This window comes from Neltuma alba, unplaced genomic scaffold, assembly GCF_004799145.2.
Source record: "Neltuma alba isolate B1F8T4 unplaced genomic scaffold, ASM479914v2 tig00007108_pilon, whole genome shotgun sequence".
Lineage (NCBI taxonomy): Eukaryota > Viridiplantae > Streptophyta > Magnoliopsida > Fabales > Fabaceae > Neltuma > Neltuma alba.
In genome coordinates, this window is record NW_021634672.1 from 1 (window position 1) to 24,997 (window position 24,997).

At 34.7% G+C, this 24,997-nt stretch overlaps 2 protein-coding genes and 1 pseudogene across 2 annotated transcripts; 1 reads left to right on the forward strand and 2 right to left on the reverse strand.

The window, feature by feature from the left end:
- The first annotated feature begins 190 nt into the window (after positions 1-190).
- On the forward strand, positions 191-2,265 carry LOC114751786 (uncharacterized). The gene is made up of 3 exons (XM_028940454.1): positions 191-365; positions 1,060-1,304; positions 1,757-2,265. Exons 1-3 carry the CDS (start codon positions 297-299, stop codon positions 1,839-1,841), a joined length of 399 nt encoding a protein of 132 aa, XP_028796287.1. The 5' UTR covers positions 191-296; the 3' UTR covers positions 1,842-2,265.
- Positions 2,266-3,812: 1,547 nt separating this feature from the next.
- Positions 3,813-5,721, reverse strand: LOC114751787 (pentatricopeptide repeat-containing protein At2g29760, chloroplastic-like). Its single transcript, XM_028940455.1, has one exon. It carries the CDS (start codon positions 5,285-5,287, stop codon positions 3,824-3,826), a length of 1,464 nt encoding a protein of 487 aa, XP_028796288.1. The 5' UTR covers positions 5,288-5,721; the 3' UTR covers positions 3,813-3,823.
- Positions 5,722-12,185: 6,464 nt separating this feature from the next.
- LOC114751782 (methylthioribose kinase-like) lies at positions 12,186-14,684 on the reverse strand (annotated as a pseudogene).
- Between the last annotated feature and the right edge of the window lie 10,313 nt (positions 14,685-24,997).

Consider the following 24,997-nt stretch of genomic DNA (forward strand, 5'->3'; position numbering starts at 1 on the left):
CTCCGGTCCTAAATTGAATTACAATATACTTCTTATGATTAGGATGGGAGGTATATGTTTTATATTGGACACCCGTAGATGCTTGATGCTCAAATATCATGATGCGTGATCTCAGCTGTTAATTTTGGATCTGTTCTAGTTTGTGTGCTTTGCTATGATCATCTACAATTATGTTCCCTGTATTCCAGAAGGCCATCATTGCGGTATATGGCTTTTAATTGTCTTTTTTGTTTTGTTTTATTGGAATTTTTTCAAAGGAACTTAGCGAAGTGAAGAGGAAGAATGCTGCTCTTCAGATGCAACAGTTTGTTGGGGAAGAAAAAAATGATCTACTGGATTACTTGAGATCTCTTCAACCTGAACAGGTTTGTCTTCTTCAGAAAAAATCATAACTGGCATTGCTCTTAGACCTTGTTTTATCTTTTTTATGTTGTGTGATGTTTATATGTTATGGTATCTTGCTATAGTTTAGTGTTATGTGATTTTTCCTGGCTCTGGTTTGTCATCCTTGCTTGTTATGTTCATTTATTGCTCTGCAAGATTTGGATACCAAGTGCTGAGAATCCTACTCAGCTGTCATATTCTTGTGTTTGTCTATTTTGATTATGAATGACCCTAAGGAAAGAGTAGCGTGGCATCTAGTATCTGGTAAAAAGCAGTTACATTGCTCTCTGCTTTTGGCACATCTTATGCTTGCCCTTTGTGTCTCTAGTTTCTTTGTCCTTTTCTCTTGATAAATACTTTTTCAGGAAAAAAAGGAAGTTCACATGATTTTCCGAGTTATTCTTTTTTAAATTTTCTTCTGTTCCTTCATTATTGTGATGAAAAACCTTAGGATGCATTTGTAGCTAATGTTTTTATTGTCCTCTCTTCTGTGTGTTTCTCATTTGAGTGCGGCTTTATGAACTTGTCCAAACCTGTTCAACTAAGTTTCCAGCCTTTTTTTTTTTTTTTGGGGGGGGGGGGGTTTGTGGGATGAGTAGGTTTTCACTTCGCATATATTCCCCCCCCCCCCCCTCTCATTTGTGCCAGTGACTCATGCTATTTGGCCCTAAGCAGGTAGCTGAGCTATCAGAATCGACATCCTCTGAACTTAAGAATACCATCCACTCTGTTGTCCACGGTCTTCTAGCTACTCTTTCACCGAAGATGCATTCAAAAGCTTCTACAATGTCCGAGAACACAACTTCTGGAACTGCAAATGGTGGGATTGAGGATCGTACTGAATTTGTTGAGAATGCTTCACTACAATTTCAGCCTGTTATTTCATTAACTCGGGACTATCTGGCCCGTCTGCTCTTTTGGTTAGTTATATGCTATACCTTTGTACCTTATTTATCTGGATATCTACATTTTTAGTAATCATACCGGAACAAGTACCAGAGAAGTGATGTTAGCTTTACAAAAATTGTTACTTTGTTTAGTTTCTATCTTTGGGAACTTGACGCATGTCCTGACCATTTAAGAAACTAAACCTTTAATGTGTAATGTGATTTGCATTCGCTTTCTTGAGACTGGGGAGGGGGTAGGGTGAGGGAAAAATGGGTCGGTAGCAAGTAGAGTTCTTTTGGGGGGTTTGAGGGGAAGGGGTGTTAGGGGGGATACCGTAGTCTAAAAGTTCACCGTAATGGCAAAACAATAGCTTACTGATGATTGTTTGTGTTTGGCGAAAAGCAATTTTCCAGTGCTGTGCCTGCGGATGCTAATATTCTCAACAAAACTGACTTTTGGTTACTTTTTCTCCTCCTCCTTGTAGGTGCATGCTGTTGGGACACTATCTTAGAGGCCTTGAGTACAGGATGGAGTTGATGGAACTGCTCTCCCTGAGTGATGATAGCTGAGAATGATTGACCGGGAAGTGAGTTAATTGCTTGAATCCTGATCTAGTTTCGTTGGTGCCTTCTGTATATAGACATGTTGAGGTTCTCTGCGACCTATCTTTTCAACATCAAGAGGTTAGAGCATGGAAGCAAGTGCCGTGTTGTTTCTGCTTGGAGCTAGAGTAATCCTATCTTATTTTTTCTGCTAAATTGCCACTTCGTGCATCTGCTCTTGTTGCTGGACCTTTGGGGAAACGAAGCGGAACTATTGTCGCCAGGTTGAATACATCATGGATTTTGGAAATTCTGAGACTGCGGCAGACCGAGGTACAGGATGTAGACGTGATGTCTTAACATCAAACTGTCATTTATGATCTTGATCCAGTAATAAAGGGTTAATAAAATTATGAATAAATTTCTAGTTTTGTGAATCCTTTTTAATTTTGGTTGTGGTGAAACTTTCTGCAATTATTTTAATATTCACATCTGTAAAGATACTCCAATTAATTCTATTTTATGCTCTTCTTCTGTACACTTTGTTATTTGGAATTTACTTAACCTGAAGAATTAAAGCTACAGTAGATGTTATTTCTACATGTGTCTGATAAAACCTAGTGAAAGTTGCCCTGTCTGGGTGAATAGTCCGATACTCAGAGTCAGCGACGCCAATGTCGGGAGGTGGTTTTGGTTCCATTTCATGTGTGGCGTGTCAGAACGACAGGATAATTATTGTGACACATTTAATGATCTGATCTTTAATCGGTCGAACTAGAAAAATTGGTAATTTGACTTTCGGTTAATCGGCTATTCTTTGTGCACTTCGAGTGTTTAAGAATCAATCAGCTTCAGTTAAAAATTGAGATGGGTTAATAATTTTAGATGTATAAGCTGAACTTCATACTAATCGGTCTCTTTGGTCTTTACCAATGCAAATGTTTAATACTACTTTATACCAATGCAAATGTTTAATACTACTTTAATTCTCAATATAAGAGTTAGTTGACTAATTTGAGAAGATTAAAAAAAATAAGTTAAGTTAATTATTTGAATTAAATAAATATTGTCTTTTTTAAAAATATTCTTGTTAATTAAGTATATTGGCTAGAACTACTATTATTAGAATTATCTTGGAAAAAATGTATAAATATAAGAGACAAATTGGATTAAGATCTTATATTTAGAATCAAGATAAAAATCAAATAAGATTTTATATTAAGGACCGAAGGTAGTAATATATAGCAATAGATACGTGCCCTCACCTGGATTCAATTGATTTTCCAAGACTTCTTGGGATTGTTTGGTTTCCTCTGAAAGTGTTTTTTTAAAAAGTATTTTTATGTAAGTCGAGACAAAATTCTTCACATATTTATTTTGTATACCATAAAATCACTTCTAAAACTATAGTTTGGTTTTCACTCAAAAACCTTTTTAAAACAACTCATGGCTCAAGGTTCAAACTTGAGCATTTGGAGACACCTGAAAATGCCATGGCCAAATATTTAGACAATATTGTTAGAAATTAGAATTATGCTAATCAATATATATTATATCAAGCTCAACTGTATTTGAATTAACGACTACGAACCAAAAATTTTATTGAGCCAGCGATCAATCTAATCTTCAAATATTCAGAACTAACCACGATCAGAGTACTGTATTTTTTTTTTTGGGGGGGGGGCATTTACAGGTTTCAGAAACCTATAGCATGATCCGTACATGCCGATTGGAAAAATTATAGGGTAGGTTGGCGTTGGTGTGCTAGATTCAGCAACGTGTGACTGTCCGTCGACAAAGGAGAACCATTAAAACAACGATAATCACTCACCCGATAACCCGCGAGCTTTGGCAAAGATTTACATCTCATATGGCCATAGTGAGTATGTTGCCAAAATTCAATTTTAAGCCCATTCCTTGCTTCTTCTTTTTTTGCTTTAATTGTCTATTTTTAAGATTTTGTTGTTCTATAACCCAAAAAAAAAAGGAGAAAGAAAGAAAGAAAAAAATTACTCAGATGCTGTCTCCCAGCAATCTCTAGTCACAGCATTTCTACCGACAGACAGGCCTGGTACTCTCAGATGTTTCACCAAGATGGCCAATGTATTATATATGTCCTCAATTTGAGGATGTGACAAACACCCAACAAGAAACTCATGAACAACTCCATCCAAGCTAATCCAGCTATATCCTGGTTGCTTCTTTATCTCTTTCTCTCTCATTTCCGTCCTTAATGCTGATACATCACTCCAATGGTGATTCGAGGCAAAAGCATTAGCCAACATTACATAGCCTGCAGAATTACTCGGGTCAGCCTCCACAAGCTTCATGGAAACCTCTTGAGCCAATTCAACTCTGGAATGGAGCAAGCAACCTCCAAGCAGTGCACCCCATACAAAATTGTTAGGCTTGAAAGGCATGGATGTTACAACTTCCAAAGCTTCTTCTAGCATGTTCCCTCTTGCAAGGAGATCAATATAACAAGCATAATGTTCTGAGTTAGGAGAAATCTTAAAGGTCATATTCATGTCCCTGAATATTTGACGTCCTCTCTCTAACAATCCAGAGTGGCTGCATGCGCACAAAACCCCAAGAAATGTTCCAGCATTAGGTTTTATGCCAAATTCAAACATTTTGTAGAAGAGCCTCAAGGCATTCTCTCCCTCACTGTTTACTGCAAGACCCATGATCATAGCATTGAACAAGACAACGTCTTTGGATTCTGCATGTTCAAAAACTTCCTTTGCCCTATCTAAACTCCCACATTTAGAATACATATCAAGTAATGCTGTAGCAAGTATTCGGTTTGATCCAATAATACCCTTTCGTCCGTTGGACATCATGTATTCATGAACCCGCACACCCAGATCCAAATCACCAATTTGAGCACAAGCTGAAAGAACGCTAACCATGGTAACGTGGTTAGGTTCAGTTATTTGATCTTCCACCATCGTGCGGAAAAGAGTTAAACCCTCCAAAGGTAAACCATTCTGAACATACGCATTTATCATAGCATTCCAAGGAAGCACACTTCTTTTACCCTTAGAAGAAACCTGATCAAATCTGTCTCTGCTCGTCTCAATCATTCCCCATTTTCCATGAAGATATATGAGGACTGTATTAATGGAGTCACGGCAAATTTCTTCAGGGTCAGTGTTATCAACAAGTTCCGAAAGAATGGCAACCCATTTCTGAATAGTTGGTGTAGCAAAGTTAGAACATGCTGACAACACACTGACCATGGTATCATTTTCTGGATGTATATTTTGCTCAATCATCACCCGGAAAAGATTCAAAACGTCTTCACTCTTACCCGATTCAGCATAACCTTTGGCCAACGAAGTCCAACAGCTAACCACTGTTATGTCAGGAATTTCATCAAACACTTTAAGTGCAGAGACCAAATCATGAAACCCTTTGGCGTAGACTGAGACCAATCCATTACTAACAAATAAATTATTAAGCAAACCCATCTTCTGAATTTGAGAATGAACTTGCTCAACGATACGGGCATCTGCGGACGAGAAGCATGCCTTGAGGAGGAAAGAAAAGGTGAAATCATTAGGCAAAAGAGATCGTCGTTTGAGATTCTTGAACGCAGAGAATGCGTGAGAGGATTGACCCTCATCAGCGAGGACTCTGATAATGGCATTGAAAGGGAAGATGTTAGGATTCTGAAGTTGATGAAAAATCCGGAGAGATACATAAGATGGGTAACGACCAATGAGACGCGTAGCGACCCAATCGTTTTGATGGGCTCCTAGTTGATAGATGCGAGCATGAACTTGAAGAAGATGAAATCGAGAAATGGGGCCTCTCAAGAGGGCAAAGATGTTTATAAAGCTTGGGCATTCTGGACGGGAATGAAGAAGCCGAGCAACAGAGAAATGAACCTGGAATTTTTGGACAAGATCACGTTGGGAAGGTAAAAGCATGTTGGGTGATTCAGAAGCGCAGACTTTGACTTTAAGAGTCTTCATAAACGTTGTGCAAAATGCAAATGATTGAACTCTTTGACGCACCACATTCTTAGTGAAAAATCACGGTTGCGATCTATGTACTATAGTTGCATTGCAGAGCAAGAAACTCCAACTTCTCTCTAACCTTCCATTGATTTTCCTCTACTTCCCAAATTTTTAGATGAGTAAAATTTTATTACCTCTATGTTTAATCCAAGAGCTAAATTTTTTGTCCAAAAAAAAAGGCTAAATAATGAATTTGGAGAGATTAGAAAAATTAGTTAAATTGGTTAATTGTTATAAATATGTGTTGATATTATCCTTTTCAATAATATGTATTGGATGATTAGAATTATTCTTGATGCGAACTCTTTATAATCAATAGAGATATTTTTAAAAAAAAGAGAGAAAAAGTAAATTGAGGTCTTATATTTAAGACTAAATTAAATTTTGTAAATTGAGGTCTTATATTTAACACTAAATTAAATTTTTAACTAACTCTTTTATTAAGGATAGTAATATATTATGAATAAAAAATGGTTCAACTCCAAAATTGACGATGTGTTTTTTTTAATTTAAAAATAAATTCTTTGAAAAACCATTAAAAAATAATTTTTTACATATTAAAACTTTTCTTATTTTGTATAGAATCTTATGAAAAAAAGAAGTAGGAAAAAATTGAGCGGCACCCCAAATCTCACCTAAGTTCTAGCATCTGCCTTGCCTTCTCTTTGATTTCCTATGGCAATTCTTAACCTGCTTCACTGACTTCACCAGTTATGTAATTATATTAATTATTTAGGGTACTTTGATTATGTTATAAAATTCTCAGTCTGATTAAATTCTAATCTTATCTTTGTTTTCAAAATAAGTATATAAACTTCTAAATTTAATAAAATAACATTAGCTGTTCACAACCGTTAAACTTTATATTAAGGAAAAATCGTAAAAAAAAATCTTCAAAATAGAAAAATTACAAATAAGAACCTGTTACAACATTAGTATGAGTTTCAATAACAATAGTATGAGTTTTGAGAATAATTTTTGTGAACGGATTCTCGTGTACAATTTTTTAATTTCAGCGGTGTTCTTTTGCAATTTTTTCTTATATATTAATGATTATGCAAAATAAAAAAAATGTGATTGCTTATGTTTTTACGTTATTAATTTGATGAAACAAGTGAAAGCAAAAAGACTAGGATGGCATTGGAATCATCACCCAAAAAAAGAACCAAATCAAAAATAAATAGATAACTTAAAGGTAAGATGGTAAATATAATTTTTTAAATAATTTTGAATCCTCTTTTAAAATTATAATGTTTATCAAAACAAAATTAAAAGATAAATCATGATTGTCAGAAAATTGAAACGTATATCTCTTTTTAAATATATATAAATACTGAATTAAACAAAAGGTGATATAAATAGATTGATGATAACTCAACTTTTAAAAGTATAACTTTCTGTAATGGAAAAAATTACTTACGCGATAAAATTATTGCTCCAAGCTAGTTACGCATCATGCTTAAACAAAGTTATCTGATAACATTCGTGATGCTGATTGCTTTAATTTATTTAAATTTTAAAATGTTTATTATATTTATATAATTTATATGATTATATAATTTCTAGTCTATCTGATAGATTGATCTTTATGTATCCAAATTTATTTAATCTGAGTCCATCTTTTATATAAAAACGCTAGCTCTCAGCTAAAGTTTTCGTTGGATGAGACTGGGGAGAAGAAGGAACAGCATCTTCATTCATTGTTTGGTCGTTCATCAGGCAATCTTTCTTTCTTTCTTTAAATTTTTATTTTTCCCGGAATATATTCTACTGAATGAAAATCCTGTTGAGACTAGTTTAGTAATCCTTTCAACTGACCAAGAAAAACCTTCAATGTACCCACATACGCAAACTTAGGTCTCGTGGTTATTAGGAATTTGAAAAATTTATTAATTCAAGAATCTATCATTCATTTACAATATTATTTATTATTTATAGTATTATGACTTTTAGTATTGTTACGTAATTGCTAATTATTGATGATATTTATCTTTTGTTTTGCTTCGTTTCTTTTTATTCCTTTAATTTATTTGATTTATTTTTTAACAGTAAAGAGTTATGATTCTTGCTTTATTTTTGGATAATGTGTGTTTTAACTGCAGCGATGGATCAGTCTACTCAATTTCTTCGTAATGGATCTCCTTCTGATGATTTTCCTGCCGTCGAACTTATTCCAAATCCAGAAAACCCCCCCGCTTACGTGAACTATCACGACCACGTTGGAAATCCTATGTCAGAAATAGATCGTTCTTCGTTGAACAGTCAACCTCGAAGTCAAATTTCTCTTAACAGCATAGAATTTGATGAAAATATCAATTTTGGACCCTTACATCCACTAGAGGCTCAACTACAAAACTTGAGAATTGATTCCGTAGGGGAAGGACTACTTCATGAAAATAGTACAAATCAGCAAACCCTAGCTGGAAACTCAAGGCCGATTGAACCAAGACATATTTATGATGGAGCTCTTTATAGGTATAATATTACAAATAAGCAAATCCTAGCTGCTGGAAACTTTGGGATTGGACCAAGTCATGATTATGCAAGATTGCTTCATGAAAATAATACAAACCAGCAAAATACCAACCAACAAACCCTAGTTGGAAACTTTGGGATTGGACCCCACCACCTTGTTTATGAAGGACTATCTCAATGTAACAATACAAACAATGAAACCCTAGTTATTGGGAACGCTAGGATTGGACCCAGCCCTGTTTATTATAATTCTCCTGTAGGAAGAATCTTGCAGAGATATAATGACATTACATCGCTTGAAGTTATGAGGGGACGTGTGGTTTCAATGTCGAAAGAGGAATATGGAAGTGAATTTCTGGTGAGATTGTTGGATGGGAAGAACCCTAGAGATATTAAATTCATTTTAATGGAGTTGTTGAATCACTTACATGATTTAATGATGGACCAGTTTGGGAAATGCGTCATTGAAAAGATTTTTGATGTACTCAATGAGGATCAAATAACCCTCCTTTTTGAATTGATCACTAAGGATCTTCCCAAATTTCAGATTGCCTGCAAAAACAATATAGGGTAAGGGTATGATATTATTTTTCTCTCAAACTATCTTTATTTTATTTCACGATTTATCATATGAAATCATCTCATATTATTCTTATTGTAAAACTTTTTACGTGTCTGATATAATTTATGCAGTCTCTTTAATTTATTCGGTATACTAGTGTAAGAAGTTACACTTTTGACATAAACTTTATATAATTTCAACACAAAAATCACTTAATTTGATATATTTTTTTTCCTGTTTTGGTTTTTTGTTTAATAGATTTTTTTACTCGTTTGTTTTTTTTGGTTATAGATGCAGAGTTATACAAAGTATGATACATCATCTTACGACAGAAAGGCAATGGATTGTCTTTACATATGCTCTGAGGGAAATTGTTGTCCCAATAGCCACTTCCCATTATGGAAGTTATGTCCTTCAACATTTCTTAAAACTTTGTCATAGCCATCATTTTTCAAAGGTAATTAATTAATACAACTCTTCATTCCTTAATTTTCTTATTACACACTAATATATACTATTACAAAGTTATATGTTGATCATGACTTAATGAATAACCAATGTTTTTATTTTCAGGCTATTTTAGATGCAATGGCATCTGAATGCACTCTTGTTGCCACAAACAAAAGCGGTTGTTTTGTTCTTCAAAAATGTCTATCTATTTCTACGCTAGAACTTTCTTACTTGTTGATTTGTGCCGTTACTAATCGTGTCACAGTGCTAGCACCACATCAATACGGGTCAGTAAATAGAATCATTTACACAATTTTAAAAAAAATCATTCTTTAATAAAAGTAAATAAATATTTATTATAAGCTAATTATGTTGTTATATATATATATATATATATATATCCACAGGAACTATGTGGTGCAGTATGTGATTAAGTTGAGGTTGGGTGAAGTAAATGAAGCAATAGTGAATCAACTTCGAGGTTGCTATGTTGACTTGTCTATTAACAAGCAGGCTAGCAATGTGGTGGAAAATCTGTTGATATTCTCAACTCAGAAGAATGTTGATATTATAGTTCAAGAGATTATAAATAGCCCTAGCTTTTTGTACCTTCTTCAAGACCCATTCGGCAATTACGTTGCTCAGACAGCCTTGGAATGTTCTAAGGTTAGATTCTTCAACTTCATCTCTCTACCTACCTAAATGGTTTTAGCTTTCGCTTAAATTATACTGCCTCGATTCTTCACATCTTTCCACAAAATATTCTTATTGCTTATAAGTGATGCCTAGAAAGGGGTAATTTTAATTATCTAATATTGAAGAGGATAGTTTAAGAAGACTAACACACAAATAACCAACTTAATTAATTTTCTTAATATCTCCAAATTCTTGACTAATTTTCTTAATATCACCAAATTAATTATCTAAATCTTATATTAAGAACTGGATGTAGTATTCTCGTGGTGATATTTAGTTATGTATAACTCTTATCTATAATACTATTCTAAATTACTACCTTTGGTCCTATTTATAAGATCTTGTTTGTAATCTATAAATAATGTCTTATAAATAGAACTAGAAGTAGTAACTTTTTATGTATGAATATACTAATAAATTTTGTATTTGGTTTTGCAGGGAGCTCTGTATGATGCATTGGTGAGCACAATTTCGAAACACTATAGAATTCTGTGTACTGATCAATATGGAAAAAGGGTGTTAGATTTTATGTGTGGAGGAGCCAAAAAATTTTATGCGCAATTTCGAAGACATTAGGAAAATGGATTTGGAATATAATTGTGCATTTGTAAAAATGTGCACCGTATGTAGATTATTAATGTACGGACCAATTTACTCGTGTCCCCCCCCCCACCTTGTTAGTTTTAATGGAGATTAGATATGTTTCTTAGTTTGTATGTGTATGGTATTGCTGTATGTTAAGTTTTATAGATTCTTCTTTCGAGTTTTGGAACTCTTTGAAGTTTATATATAATAATTCTTAGAGCTTTGTTCTTGTTTCATTTACATCAAGATATATGTAATCATTAATCTTCAATTAAACTCTAAAAATCTGTACAAAGGAAAATAATATTCAATAGTTATATGTGCAAAAATTTTAAATGAAAAATTTATTTATAAATTTCTAGGATTTAACCAATTAGTTCTCACAAAATGTAGAATGACTAATAAAATATAATATAGTTTAATTAGATTCAATTGGTCACGGCTCCTGACTGAGAAAATGTATAAATACACACACGATCTATCAACATATCCAACAATTTAATATAGCTTCACTTATTAATAATTAATACATTTAATTGAAATTCGTTTTTTATAGTCGAATATAAATATTTTGTACATTTTATTTAAACTATGTTTTTAAATCATCACTAAATCTGTTGACTTAGTCTGGACTACTCATCCTTCACCCATTTTGAGTTAGTCGAGCGAAGCTGCCTCTCAAAGATACAGAGGCTCCTGTACATATAGGATCATCTCTGTAATTAATTAAAAGGGTATTTGGATGAAAATTAAATTATAATTTTAAAAGTGATTTTATGATATACAAAATAAGTATGAATGTGAAAAAATTTTGTCTCGATTCATGTAAAAGTATTTTTTTGGGAAAACCAAACACCCCATCGTGTAAATTATAGGGAGTGTTCTTTAAGCTTCTAAAGTATAAGGATTCGATAATTGAAAATAATCTCCAAAACTTTTCAGTCACTGTTTCCGCTCAAAACTAAAGAGAAATGGCTAAGAAAATATTCTGATCCTGGCTGATCATACAGCAAGCAGGGGTTTAGTAAACAATAAGGAACAATAAAACTGGTTGTTAACAAAATTTTGCCAACACCTTTCGCACTGAGCAATCTGAAAAAGATAGAACAATTCTAACTTGAAAAATGATGAGCTCTAATTGATACGAGCGTAAAATCTTAATTAGGCATTCCAAAGTAGCCTTTGTTTTCCAATTTCATCCCTGGAGACAAATATTTCTTAATACGTTTACAAATTTACCAAGATTCTTCCAACAATTTAAAAATACTCATGCAATGGACCATTAGATTTCAGGAAGGAATGTAATTGATGTCTAGAACAAAAGGAAAGGGTGTATATTGCACAACCAAGCAATCCACAGAAGAGTGGAAAAAAAAAAAAACGTATAGATCCTTATCACTTTATCAAGGTCTTCACAAGACCAGATTCTTGTACATTTATATGAACAGACAATAAAATTCTAAAAGATTTATTTTTGAGCACAAAGCTTTCTTCAGAAACGTTTGGTTTCAAGCTGGAAACCACGCTTTGATAGAATCAGCAAAACCAAGTGCTCAACAACAAAACCAAGTGCTATGACTAGAACTGCCGAATAGCTGCAACAACTTCAGTAATTCCTTCAAACTTTCTTCTCTCCTCGAGAATCATCTTGGCAAATAAGTCAAGTGCTCGACGTTCGCAGCTGGCTCGTTTGCTAGCATTACTAATGGACTCAAAATCTTCAACATGCATGTGCCACACCAACAATTCTCCTGCCAGTCAGATCATTAAAAGGATAACGTTAACCAGGCGATCTAAAACAACGACTTTCAAGTTTTTACACTATCATTTCACAGTAAGTACCAAGTTGTGCGTGATATAAGTGTTGATATGACATTTTTCCTTTCTATTTACAAAGCTAAAACAAGCCCAAATTATGCAAACATGGAAGTTATACATCATAATAGTAAAAATAGGAACGTGTTTAGTGTCACCTTATCATTTTGGCTGAACCAAATCCAAGAGTGTCATGAAACAGATCTTCCATGTATCTCTTTTGTGCAAGCAGCAGAACCTCAGCATTGTTACAAATTGACGAAAGATAGGCCTCACCAGGACCCTTTCTATGCCGTGCAAAAGTGCGATGAATCTATCATGAAAAAAATTCCAAGAGTCTTCACTTGTCTTAAGAAATCCACTCTTCATATGTCTGCATGAAATTCTGTGTTTAAATCCTTAATTTTCTCCTCTTCAGTGATTAATGCATGTAAAGTTTCATCATGTAATTTATCCCGTTATGGTGTGACAATAAATTGACTAAAAGAAAAATTCCACCCTAAACAAGATAACACAGTGGAAGAACATAAAAAAACCAGTCAAGGAACAAATCAACGCAAGTTTCGATTAAGTCATGCTGCTAGTGCCGGGTCTAAAAGAGTGTCAAGTTTCCCAGGAATGCTCCTATGTCAAAACCTATTGGTCCATGAAATGCAAATTCTGGATCAATAACTTGAGTTGATTCCTGAGTAACCATGACAAAACTAGTGTGTCGATCTCCATGGATTAGAGCGAGGGCCCTCTCACAGAACCTACAGGAATATAAATTCTAATTAGAGAAGAAACTAAAGCAATTTAACAGCCGCATGTAATGGAAACTTTGCCCTAGTCATGATACTTGGATTTCAGCCCAGCAATTTCAAGCTTCAGCAGATCGACTGTTCTCGAACAGCCTCAGCATCATGATCGACGTAAGGAGCAGTCCAGTGATTATATTGAGATAAGGGTCAGAGAAAACAGCTAGTGCAGTATGCCTACACATCTTCACATTCCCGCAAATTTGGCAACTGCATTGAGCCAATGTGTATTTAGGCTTATAAGAAATTTATCCAGTCTTAATGGTCCATCTATAGACACATATATCACCAATAACATAAAAAAAAAAAACAATTATAATTACAATCTTATAATAACAAATGATTTTTTTTTTTGGGACCAGTTTTCTCACGCAAACTATAAGCAAAAGTAAATTCTTTAGTAAGCACAAATGAGCAACGCACATACAACGGAGCAGTTAGACCCCGACTTGCAATATAAAATTAGCCTACATAACCACTATGACTCAATCAACTTTTAGGCGCAGTATCAGATATAACAGAATCAGAACCAAGTAATTTAGAGAAAACAGCTGCGAAGTTCTACAAGATAAAAGACACACAAAAACACTATATTAGAATTTTGCAGCTTTTTTTTCCCATACCTAACCCCAAACGATGTTGTGTCCCAGTGACACGTACTAAAGGCGTAGTGACAGCGTCACGCAGTTTCAGAAGACAAAAGAATACCATGCATTACAATGGCAACACTAGCAAGGTTTACGCATACTAGACAATCTGAATCCAAAGTTCAACTTAAAGTGAGATAAATGTAAAGCACGTGAAACAACAGATAAAGAAAAGTGGTGGAGGAAGATTACCATCTCTCTTGTGCTCAGTAGTGGTTTGAAAAAGGAGAGATGTGAAGAACAGTGTCTGGGCCATGTAATTAGCCGTGTGTTCTGCCAATAACGGGTACTCAATTCCAGCAATCAGATCTTTTCTTAGGCTTATATGCGCAGGTTCCAGGTAACACATGCCAATTAAAGACGTACTGTCAAAATGATAAACTTCAGAGACATGCTCGGGGCTTAAGCGGCCATGTTCTTTAAGTGCCAGAACCTCAAAATATGCTCTATCCTTCGACATAGGCCATGATTCTCCTATGCAACAAATATATGGAAGCGCCTATACGGTTGCAAAATTGGAGTAGCTTTACACTTTTTGGGATATTGTTTTCTTCCTCTTTGAGGAAAGCAATTATCATAACAAATAGTCCACCAAAAATTTGATCAACAATTGGAGCTAAGTGAAACTCTTACCTCTTTGACGACAATAGAACCGGCGGAGTTGACGATAACGTAGGCGAAGTTAAGGTAGCCATCTCCGACTTCCTTAACCAACAAGTCATCGAACTTATTCCCAATCCGTGAAGAAAGGAAGGTGTAGCCTTTACGTATTCAATCAGCAGCTTCTCATCCAGCGGACGAAACTCCGTCAAAGCCATATTGGGCGTCGATGGTTATCGTTGATGCCGGCCATGATAGGGTATAGAGTTGGCAGAAGCAAGATTTTAGGGAGCGGGAAGCACATATCGTGGTCTTAAATTTTTTTTTTCTTTTTTGCCTAAGGAAAAAAAAAAATCAAATCCTTATGTCCTTATCCTTCACCGAAGTTGACAGGGAAAGCAATGAAGAGACTTGTCAAGACAGAAAAACGTGGGGTGTAACGTACGAGAACAGGATGGGACCATGGGGGAGGAAAGCTGGACAAAAAATCAACTTGGTTTTCATCAACGACCTGAGTGTTATGACACATATAAACAACAGAAGTTGGAAACTTTCCGCGATGTGCGACTCGTACTGAAGCATCTCCATACCTGGAGGAAAGTCATGCCCAACGTCACGAGACGGGAGGAGTCTATTTATTGGAACCTCACACAGGGTAGTATCGACAAACACAGAGGCAGGGCAGGGAGAAAGAGGAAAGAATTCTGGAAACTCCTCACCCACAACATTAGCTCGAGACTGGAGAGGGTCGACGGGGAGCAGGACATTCAAGTGGACATGATACGACAGACGGAACGCAATAAAACGACATCGGGCTATAAGTGGGCTCTGACTCTGGATCTCTAACTCTAGGCCCATTCATATAATTGGGCCTCTCATATAAGCCCTTCAAACAATAAAAGCACGGCGAGGAAGAAAAGTTGGCATCATGCGTGAGGTGAGAGCTATCTTCCCTGTGAAAGGCAACGATTTGATAATTGTTTCCATTACTTAAACTGGCTATACTTTTCCATTTATTGTACAGAACTTTTAAAAAGAGAAAATCCCAAAAGCTATGATACTTGTTAAAGTACTTTATGCATTCCTTTCAATTTAATAAACAACTAATGCATAACAGAATTTCTCAAGAAATATGGAGCCAAATGTTGCTGCAGAATTTACATCTACTAAGAGACAATGAAATTTACCCATTCACAGTCTCAATGTTTCATTAAATATTGTATTTTTCTCCAAATTGTTTTCCTTGTTGATAGTTTCGTAGTTATTAACAGGATGGAAATCTATAATATTGCCAAGATCTAAAATACTTTACCATGTAGTGCATAGTTGATAGCGGCTAACATGTGTATAGAAAACCAAAAGGAAAAATGACATAAAAAGAAGTTAAAAATTGCATTATTTCAATTCAGCCACTTCAAATTTTAAAATAATAAAAAAAAAAAGTGATGTATGATCTGGTATTTTGCAAATCTTGTTAGTAAGATCATATCTAAACAAATTACTTGCAACTTCACTAATTAACGTAAAGATGAGGAGCAAGGGACATAGAGAGAACGCGCTCGTGAGGTTCATTTTGAATACTTTTCAAAGATAAGATGTTTATCAAAAAAATTAAAAGATAAATCATGATTACCTTAAATTTTAAACATATATCTTTTTAAATATATGTATAAATTCTAAACTAAACATAAGTGACTTAAAAAATAAAATATAACAGATAATAACTCTAAAATTTTTAAAGTATAATTTTCTATAACAAAAAAATTTCTACACAATAAAATTATTGAAATATCTATCTTCTTCAGATTTATTAAGATACTGTACAAAAATAAAATCTCTCCCAACTAGTTACCGTCATGCTTAAACAAGGTTATTTCATGACATGGATGATATTGATATTGAGTGCTCTAATTTTTAAAAAATGCTTATTGTATTTATATAATCTATAGAATTATATAATTTTTGGTCTATCCAATAGTTTACTTCTATTTATCTTTACGTATCCAAATTTATTTAATTTGAGATTTTTTTGCCAGCTAGGATAGCATCTTCATAAATTCTTCAGGTATTCTTTTTTCTTTCCTTAATTTCTCTCTCTCTCTTTTAGTTTGATTTTTCCTGGAATATGTTTCACTGAGTCAAAATACTGTTTAGACAGTCTAGTAATCATATCCTTTCAACTGAAAGAAGTACCCACGCGTAACTTAAATTCCATATGTAGTTATGAGAGTTTGAAAATTTTATATAAAGTCAAGAACGTAACCTAACTATAATTCATTTACAGTGTTATATATTTATTATTTATAATTTTATGACTTTTAGTTTGTGTGACGTAATTGTTACAAATTAATTTCAAATTAGAAACTAGCCACTGAACACTAATCTTTAAACCGATTTTTCCTGTCCTCTTAGCGCTCTTTTGTTCTGTTTGGTTTGATGATTCCTTTATCCGGATATATAGCGATGGGAGACAAGAGTCAACTTCTTCAGAATGGATCTCCTTCTGATCATTTGCCCATCGTAGAACTTATTCCGAATCCAGGAAATCACGGAAGCCCTATGTCAGAAAAAGATTATTATTCTTCTTCATTGACCAGTCAACCTCAAAATCAAAGTTGTCTTAACAACATAGGATCTCATGAGAATATCAATGGTCCCGGCCCCTTACATGCACTGGAGGCTCAACTGCAAAGCTTGAGAATTGGACCAAACCAGGTTTATGGGAATAATATTACAAACTAACCAATACTAACCGCTGGAAACTTTGCCATTGGACCAAGACATGCTTATGATCATGAAAGACTACTTCATGGAAATAATGTTGTAAACCAGCAACGCCATTGATGCCTTTTATGTTCGTCAATTTGGCCGCATCTCTTTCAGCTATACTCATAGCTAAAGCAGGGGTACATGGTTGATTCACATCTTCTCCCTCCTCAAGTTTGATTTCATTGGGAAGATCTAGTGAATCATTAAAGACCAAATGAGGTTCAGTACGGAGGGGTTCAATGGGGAATAAAGATTCTGACTCAGGTCCATAATCCATTAACTCCTCTAGGTCTTCTTGAGGAACCTCTTCAGGGTCCTCTTCAGGATCCTCATCCTCTGATTCATATTCTGGAACTGCATCATCCATGTATGAGTATTCTAATGAACCATCTTTGATATTTTCAGTGCTACTAGAAGCCTCTTGCTTCATTTTCACCTAGAAAAAAATAATTTAAATTATTTTGAATATTCTAGAATTTATTTCCGCATGAAAATACCAGAAAATACACTGAAAATACTCACAAACGGATCCTTAATTGTCTCTAAAATTAGCAAATTATATATCAAAATGAAAATCTTGATTTTTGGGATTTTTAGAGACCAACCACATCCAAAATGAAACTTCCACGTGCCTACACACGCCCCAAGAAGATAAAATCCGAGAAAAATAGAAAAAAATTTGACCCCACTCGCGTTGTCGGTGCGTGTGCTCAGCTGGCCGATGGCTCCACGTGCCGTTCCGAAAGCCTCCACGCGCCACCACCTGTCAGGTGGTGGTCCCCACGTGTCTAGATGGCATGCCACGTGGCAACACACGCCACAAGGCAATTCGGCACCAAAAAATTTTTTTTAAAAATTTTTTTTTAAAGGAGGACTAGATCCCTTTTTGTTTTTGTATGGGCTCGTCCTTTTCTGGCCCAACTGAGAAAAAAGTTTTTTTTTTTTAATTGTTTGGGGACGAGTTGGGCCTGGTTCAGTCCTATCCGGATCCGGACCAAACGGCCTCAACCTTTTTTTTTGTGTGGCGCAACGCCAAAACAGTGTCGTTTAGATGCTGGAGGTTGTCTTCAACCTCCAGCCGGGTCTGACTGACCCGGATTCCTGCACGGGTCGGGTTCGTCAGACCTCGGTATCTTCTCTCCCCCATATCTCCTATGTCCGACGCCCGTTTTTCGCATTCTTGGTGTCATTTTCTTTGTTTTTTTGAGCTTTACGCAATGGGATAATTTTTGAAGCAAAAAAACTTCATTTTCTAAACACTCAAAAATGAAAATAGTACGGCTGAAAAAGATTACTGTGTGAAACAATTTTCATGGAGGTAGAGAATCAACCCAGCATGTCGAAACACAAATATAAGACACAAAAACTATCATACTAAAAGTAAAATGGAGAATTTACATAATATTTATTGAAACAAATCTCTGGATATTCAAAACCGAAAAACACAAAAAAAGGAACATTGGAAGCAGGCGACAGAATTGACACCAACAGGAAAAATAAACCTATGCTCTGATACCATTGATGAATTTTGGGCATACCTGGAGTGTCTCAAGTCTCTTCAGATAGCCACGTAGGGATCCAGTCACAACCGCGAACTCGGATTGGTGCTACACAGTAAATGCACCGGTGTGGAGAGGAAGAACACAGAGAGCAAGAAAAAGAGAAGAGGAAGTGGGAGAGGTTCTGTTTCAGTTTTTTTCTTATGCGTGTGATAAAATCAACTCCCCCTCCATATACCGTTCGGCAATAACAATTTCATCCTATCTCAAATTGCAATTTTAAACAAAATGGGGAAAATTGCAATTGTCAACCCAAATATTCTGTTATTTGCACCAGAATCCTAAACTTAATGGGTTTGGATCCAATCTACCAAGGGTGGACTGGCCATTTTCCTACAGATAAAGCAAGTGAAAGCAAAAAGATATAAAGGATGAGATTTAAGCTATCCATGGGTATATTGAATACTTTTGAAAGATAGGGTGCTTATAAATTCTGATTACTTTAAATTTTAAACATATATCTTTATATTTGTAAAATAATAAATTAAGCATAAGTGATATTAAAAATTAAAATCACAGATTTTTTTTTGCCAAAAGAGATTTAATTTTAAATATACAGATGATAATTCTAGAATTTTAAAAGTATAATTTTTTATAACCAAAAAAAAATCGACACAATAAAATTATTTAAATATTAAGATGATGGCTCCAAACTAGAGATTATTGGTAATTTACATGATTTGATGGTCGATTATTTCAGAAGACAAGTTATGGAAAAGTTCTTCGATGCTCTTGAAGAGCATCAAATGACCATCGTATCTGAATTAATAGCAAAAGACCTAGACAGGTTCCGAAGTGTCGCTAAAAACAAAACTAGGTGCGTATGTCATTTCATTCATAATATTTCCAGCTTTTTATTTCACCATTTTTAAAACATTATTTATTTTTTTAACAAATCCTTGACCTTAGAATATACTCCTCTGGTCCTATTTATAGGGCAGAGAGAGAAAGTCTTTTTTGATCCTATTTATAAGTCACTTTATTAAATTTTCACTGTGAATATGCTGTTCTGTCCTTTATCTATTATAGTGTAGGTAGTTATCTCTTTTGAAATGTGTATATATTAAATATGAGTAAATTTGAAAAATTGTTATATTTTAATAAAAATTTAATGCATTTTAAGGTTTTTCTTGATTTGTATGAAATATGCTGAAAGTGTTTTATAAATAGGACCAGAGGAGTATGATAAAAAGGCTAACAATAGAAAGACAAATGACAACAATAAAAGATACTTTGAAAGTTGTTATTATACTAGCATCCACTTCATACTTTGGAAATCATGTACTCAGTGTCTTTTTAGAAAATTACCCCAATCTTGTTTCCAAGGTAATTATTCCTAAAACAATACTCATTAATGATAATTTTATTAATAATTAATTTAATGTATTGAATTCTAATTAGGATTTGTTGGATTTTTTTAAGACACAATAGTCATTTCATTATTTACAACTGTAAATTTGTAACACTATTTCTTTACTGTTATGCGTCACACGTGTATATACTTGATAGGTTCATCAATAATTATTTGTAAACATTGCACTGTACCTTTTCAGTATATAACGAGAATAATCTAGCACTATGATGTGTGCCTTTGCATTGCAATTACCCTAATTTCTTTCTTGGTATCAGAGCCATTAGCCTTAAATTTTATCTTATAGACCCATTTACAATCGATCAATTTTTTAGCTCCAATGTATGGCACCAAGATCCATGTCTTGTTTTGTTGGAGAGTATTAAACTCTTCAATCATTGCATGTTGCTAGTATGCTTCTACAAGAGCTTATGAAACAGAAGTATGTTCCACTATTTGCAGTAATAAATTGAGGTCTTTTGAATGCCTCATCCCTGTAAATGGGTATTTAGGTTTGTAGATTCCATTCTTGGCCCGAGTCATCATTGGGTGTACATTATGAGTTTGGGCTTGTGGTTCATTAACAGAAATAGGCTCAACTGTAGAATGTGCATAGGATAAACGCCCAATGAGAGGAGATCCCTAAGGTGAAGGATCTTGATCCAAGTTCAAATTTGAATTTGATATGGAGTGCAAGATTCTAGGCATTGAAGATGGTGATTGACAGAGATCTGTGACGCTCCCTCATTGATCAGATAATCTCATGGATTCCAAATTTACAAGCGGGATTGAAAAAGATGTTACAATCATTAGTAGGTTGATATGATCAAAATCTAGAGTAGTACCAGACTTTTTATTTAGAATCCTGTAATAAAGGGAAATATGAAAGGATCAAACACCATATGCCTATACATGAAAACTTTCCCAGTCAAACCAAGATATTTATAACCTTTATGCTGAGATGCTAGACCCAGGTAAACACATTGTTGGCTATAAAACTGAAACTTGTGTTCATTGTAAGGCTTGAGACAAGGATAGCAAGCACAAGCGAATGGTTGAAGCATTTTACAATGTAATGCTTTTTTGAACAGCTTGAATAAGGGCAAGTCTCCTTCAAGAACTGGCATAGGTAGATGATTTATCAAGAAAATGGTAGCTTGAAATGCATCTACCCAACACATGAAAGGCATACAAGCTTGAGCAAGCAGTGTTAAGCCCATCTCTACAATACGCCAATGCTTTCTTTCGGCCCTTCCATTCTGTGAAGAAGTATAAGGACATGCGAAGCGCAAGTCGATCCTAGCAAAACTAGCAACATGTATAAACAGTTTGTACCCTGCCCCATTATCACACTGAATACTTTTGATTTTTTTATTAAACTGATTCTCAACAAAATGTTTAAAATGATTAAATGCATTGATAGCCTCTTCTTTGTGTTTATAGGATAAAGCTAGATGTAACAGCTATAATCATCCATACAGTGAATGTAAAATTCATCGATTGAACAGGAGCTGGACCCTAAATGTTAGTGTGAATTAATTCTACAGGACCAGCAGCATGAGATAGAGAATTTGCAAAAAGAAGTTGCTTAGATTTACCAAATTGACAAGCTTCACAAACATAACTATCATTAATAGAGAAGTTCACACTACAGTTACTCATGACTTGTCTCAAAATCCTATGGCTAGGATGTCCTAATTTACAGTGCTCTAATAAACTCTTCTTCATCTCTTAACTTAAGTTGAGCAACATGAACTGGAAGCTGATATTCTTTGCATTGCTCACTTTCCATTGGGCACAAACCCAGTTGCGGTATCTCTTGCAATAATAGACTCCCTATTGCCTTGTCTTTCACAGTGCAACTAGTGTTAGTGAACTTAACGTCCACAAAATTATCATCAATTAATTTATTCACACTCCTAAGATTTTTCTTTGCAGATAGAACAACCAATACTTCTTTGAGAAGAAGCTTTGAAGAATCATAACAGGAAATAGATGTTGAACCCATACCTATGATATGACTTTTTTCACGAGTGCAAGTGAGTAAATGAGACTTACCGACTAGATGTACTTGATTGAGATTCTCAGTGTTAGGGGTCACGTGATAGTTGGCTCCACTATCCTTATACCAGGTGGGATTAGTGACTGACTATGGAGTGGTATAAAAAGCTTGAGGAGCATATAAACCATAAGCTCGATTTGGTTTTGAGTTATAATAGCATTGAGCAACACTATGACCAGGGTGCTCACATATGTGACAATATAGATGATTTCCAAGGCCCCCATTTCTACGACCATGATTGTGAGTTTAAAACCACCTCACCGATTACCACACCAACCACCTTGACCATAACCAAAGTCAAAGGAGCGACGATCTCTATCATCATTGTGCTAAGTAAGATTTGCAGAAGGCTGGAGAGTTAGAGAAGAAAAATGATTCAGTTGTTCCAAGTGACTCTCATAAACTAGCAAGGTGGTTTGAACTTCCACCCAGCTTGAGTGAAGTTGATTAGCAAGTTTTACCAAAATAAGATTATATTTTGCATCTAAACCATTCAGAGTGTGAAGAATCAAATCATCAGTAGGCACAGGGGCACTAGCTAAAGCAAGTTAGTCAGCTATGTTTTTCATTTTCCTAAGGTATTCTTCCACCTTGAGATTGTTTTTCTGAGTTTGATAAATCTTTGTTTTGAAAACCATAACACAAGCCTTTGTTGAAACTTCAGACAGAGATTTCGCTCCACTTCACAATTCTTGTGCGATCTTGCAATGAAGGAGCTGAGCACCCATTTCAAGGGTCGTGGTGTTTCTGAGCCAACTGACAAGCATTCAGTTGACAGCATACCACTCCTCATACACTAGGTTCGATTTGGCCCCTGCTTCATCAGAGGTATGTTGAGGAGGTGCCTAAAAAAGACCAATAATATAACCTGTAAGTTTGTTGCCTTTAATAAGTGGCAAAACCACTAATTCCCATAAAATATAGTTACTACAATCCAACTTGATGGTGGTAGTTTGGTTGGATGAGCTGAAAAGGGAGTATGACTTAGAGGCTGCCACACTAGAGGAAGCATATACAAAAGGAAACAACTCACTAGCAGTCGAAAATGTTAACATGTCTCACCTCACTAGCTCTGATTCCAAGATGAAAAATCTTATGAGTGTGAATAAATTAGTTGATGATAATTTTTTGATGTTAACTTCACTAACATTGATTGCATTTGCATTGCAATTACCCTAATTCCTTTCTAACGCAATGGCAATTCATTGCCATTACATCAGCCAAACCTAAAAGGAAAGCATGGTTTTAGAAAGGTTTTTGCCTACTATTATAAATTCTTCTACTTTGTGTATAGACCAACTCATCAGTGGCGCATTAAGTCTAGCTCAAAGCAAATATGGGTAGATTTCTATATTTAATTTTTTTTAACAAAATTAGATTGACACTCTATGCTAATTGTTATATTATTTTATCAATAGTTGTTTTGTATTACAAGGTTTGATTCGCATGGGAAAGATTTTAGAAATTATTCAGATAGCACATCAACTGAAGTCATAGTATGGTCAATTATCTACCTACATATATAGTAGAAAAATGATACAAGACCTACTACGATCATTGAATAACCAAAGCCTTATTAATTTTATAGTAGAAGAAATCTTAGAGAACAATAGATTGTCTTCCATACTTCAAGACTTGGAGAAAAGCCAATTGGCTAAGATCGCTTTGGAATGTTCCGGGGTTAGATAACTATATCTAAATGCTTTGTCCAAATTAAGAATCATTTGTATGCAATCAAATCCTAGGAAATGAAGGTTATATAGGACTAAACTAGTTGGAAGGAAATTTGATCCTAATATTATTATTTTCTAGTGTGTGATACTACCTAGTCTGAAATTTTTCTAGAACTTGCCCAAATCCTTGATTCAAGGCCACATATGCACTTAGACTCTCGGCAATGAAAAGGGAATTCAATTTTATTACCAATTAATCCAAACAGTACTTAAACCACAAAATTACCTGTTGTTATCCCCCCTTTGAGATTTTCACTTCCTTAAAAATTCCATGAATTCCATCTAGTTAACCCAAACAGTGGCTCTCATGGACTTTGATCTATCCATAGCACTATGCATATAGGAAATGCATATAAAAGACTTGCAGACACATTACATCCTTAAAAGACCCTTTGATCCTCTATCCATTTATAGCACCATGCATATACATCATCATCTATCCATTCCACATCTTTAGCCATTGGAACATTACATCCTTAAAAGACCCTTTGATCCTCAGGTATGTATGCTTTCTGGAGATGTAGGATTTCTACAAGCCTATGGTAGAAATCTAGTTAGATAAGTAAGAGAGAAATCACCCTTCATAATTGAGAGTTGAGAGAAATAGATTGCCTTTGTGAGGAATACATATACGTAGAGGTGGTAAAACGAGCTCATTAAAAATTTTTCTTCCTTCTCATTCCCTCAATTTCCTTCATACCAAACATAGGGTTACACTATCTAAAAATAAGGGTGTCTTGAAAAACTAAATTACATTTTTTTACATATTTATTATTTTTAACAAATTTTAACCAACTTTTTGGTTTGCATAATTTGAAGTCATGACAAGATGGAGTATTACACATGTATTTGTTTTTATTTTTCTTTTAAAAAAATAATTTTTATTTTTAGTTCCCAGAAATACAAGGATATGGAGGACTAGTGTTATTATCCGTCACAAGTGGACTTGTCAATTCTTTTTTTTTTTTTTGGGTCAAAAGGACTTGTCAATTCATCTGACGGCACAGAGCGATTCCATCACCAATAGGAAGCATACAAATACAAATTTCAATCCTAG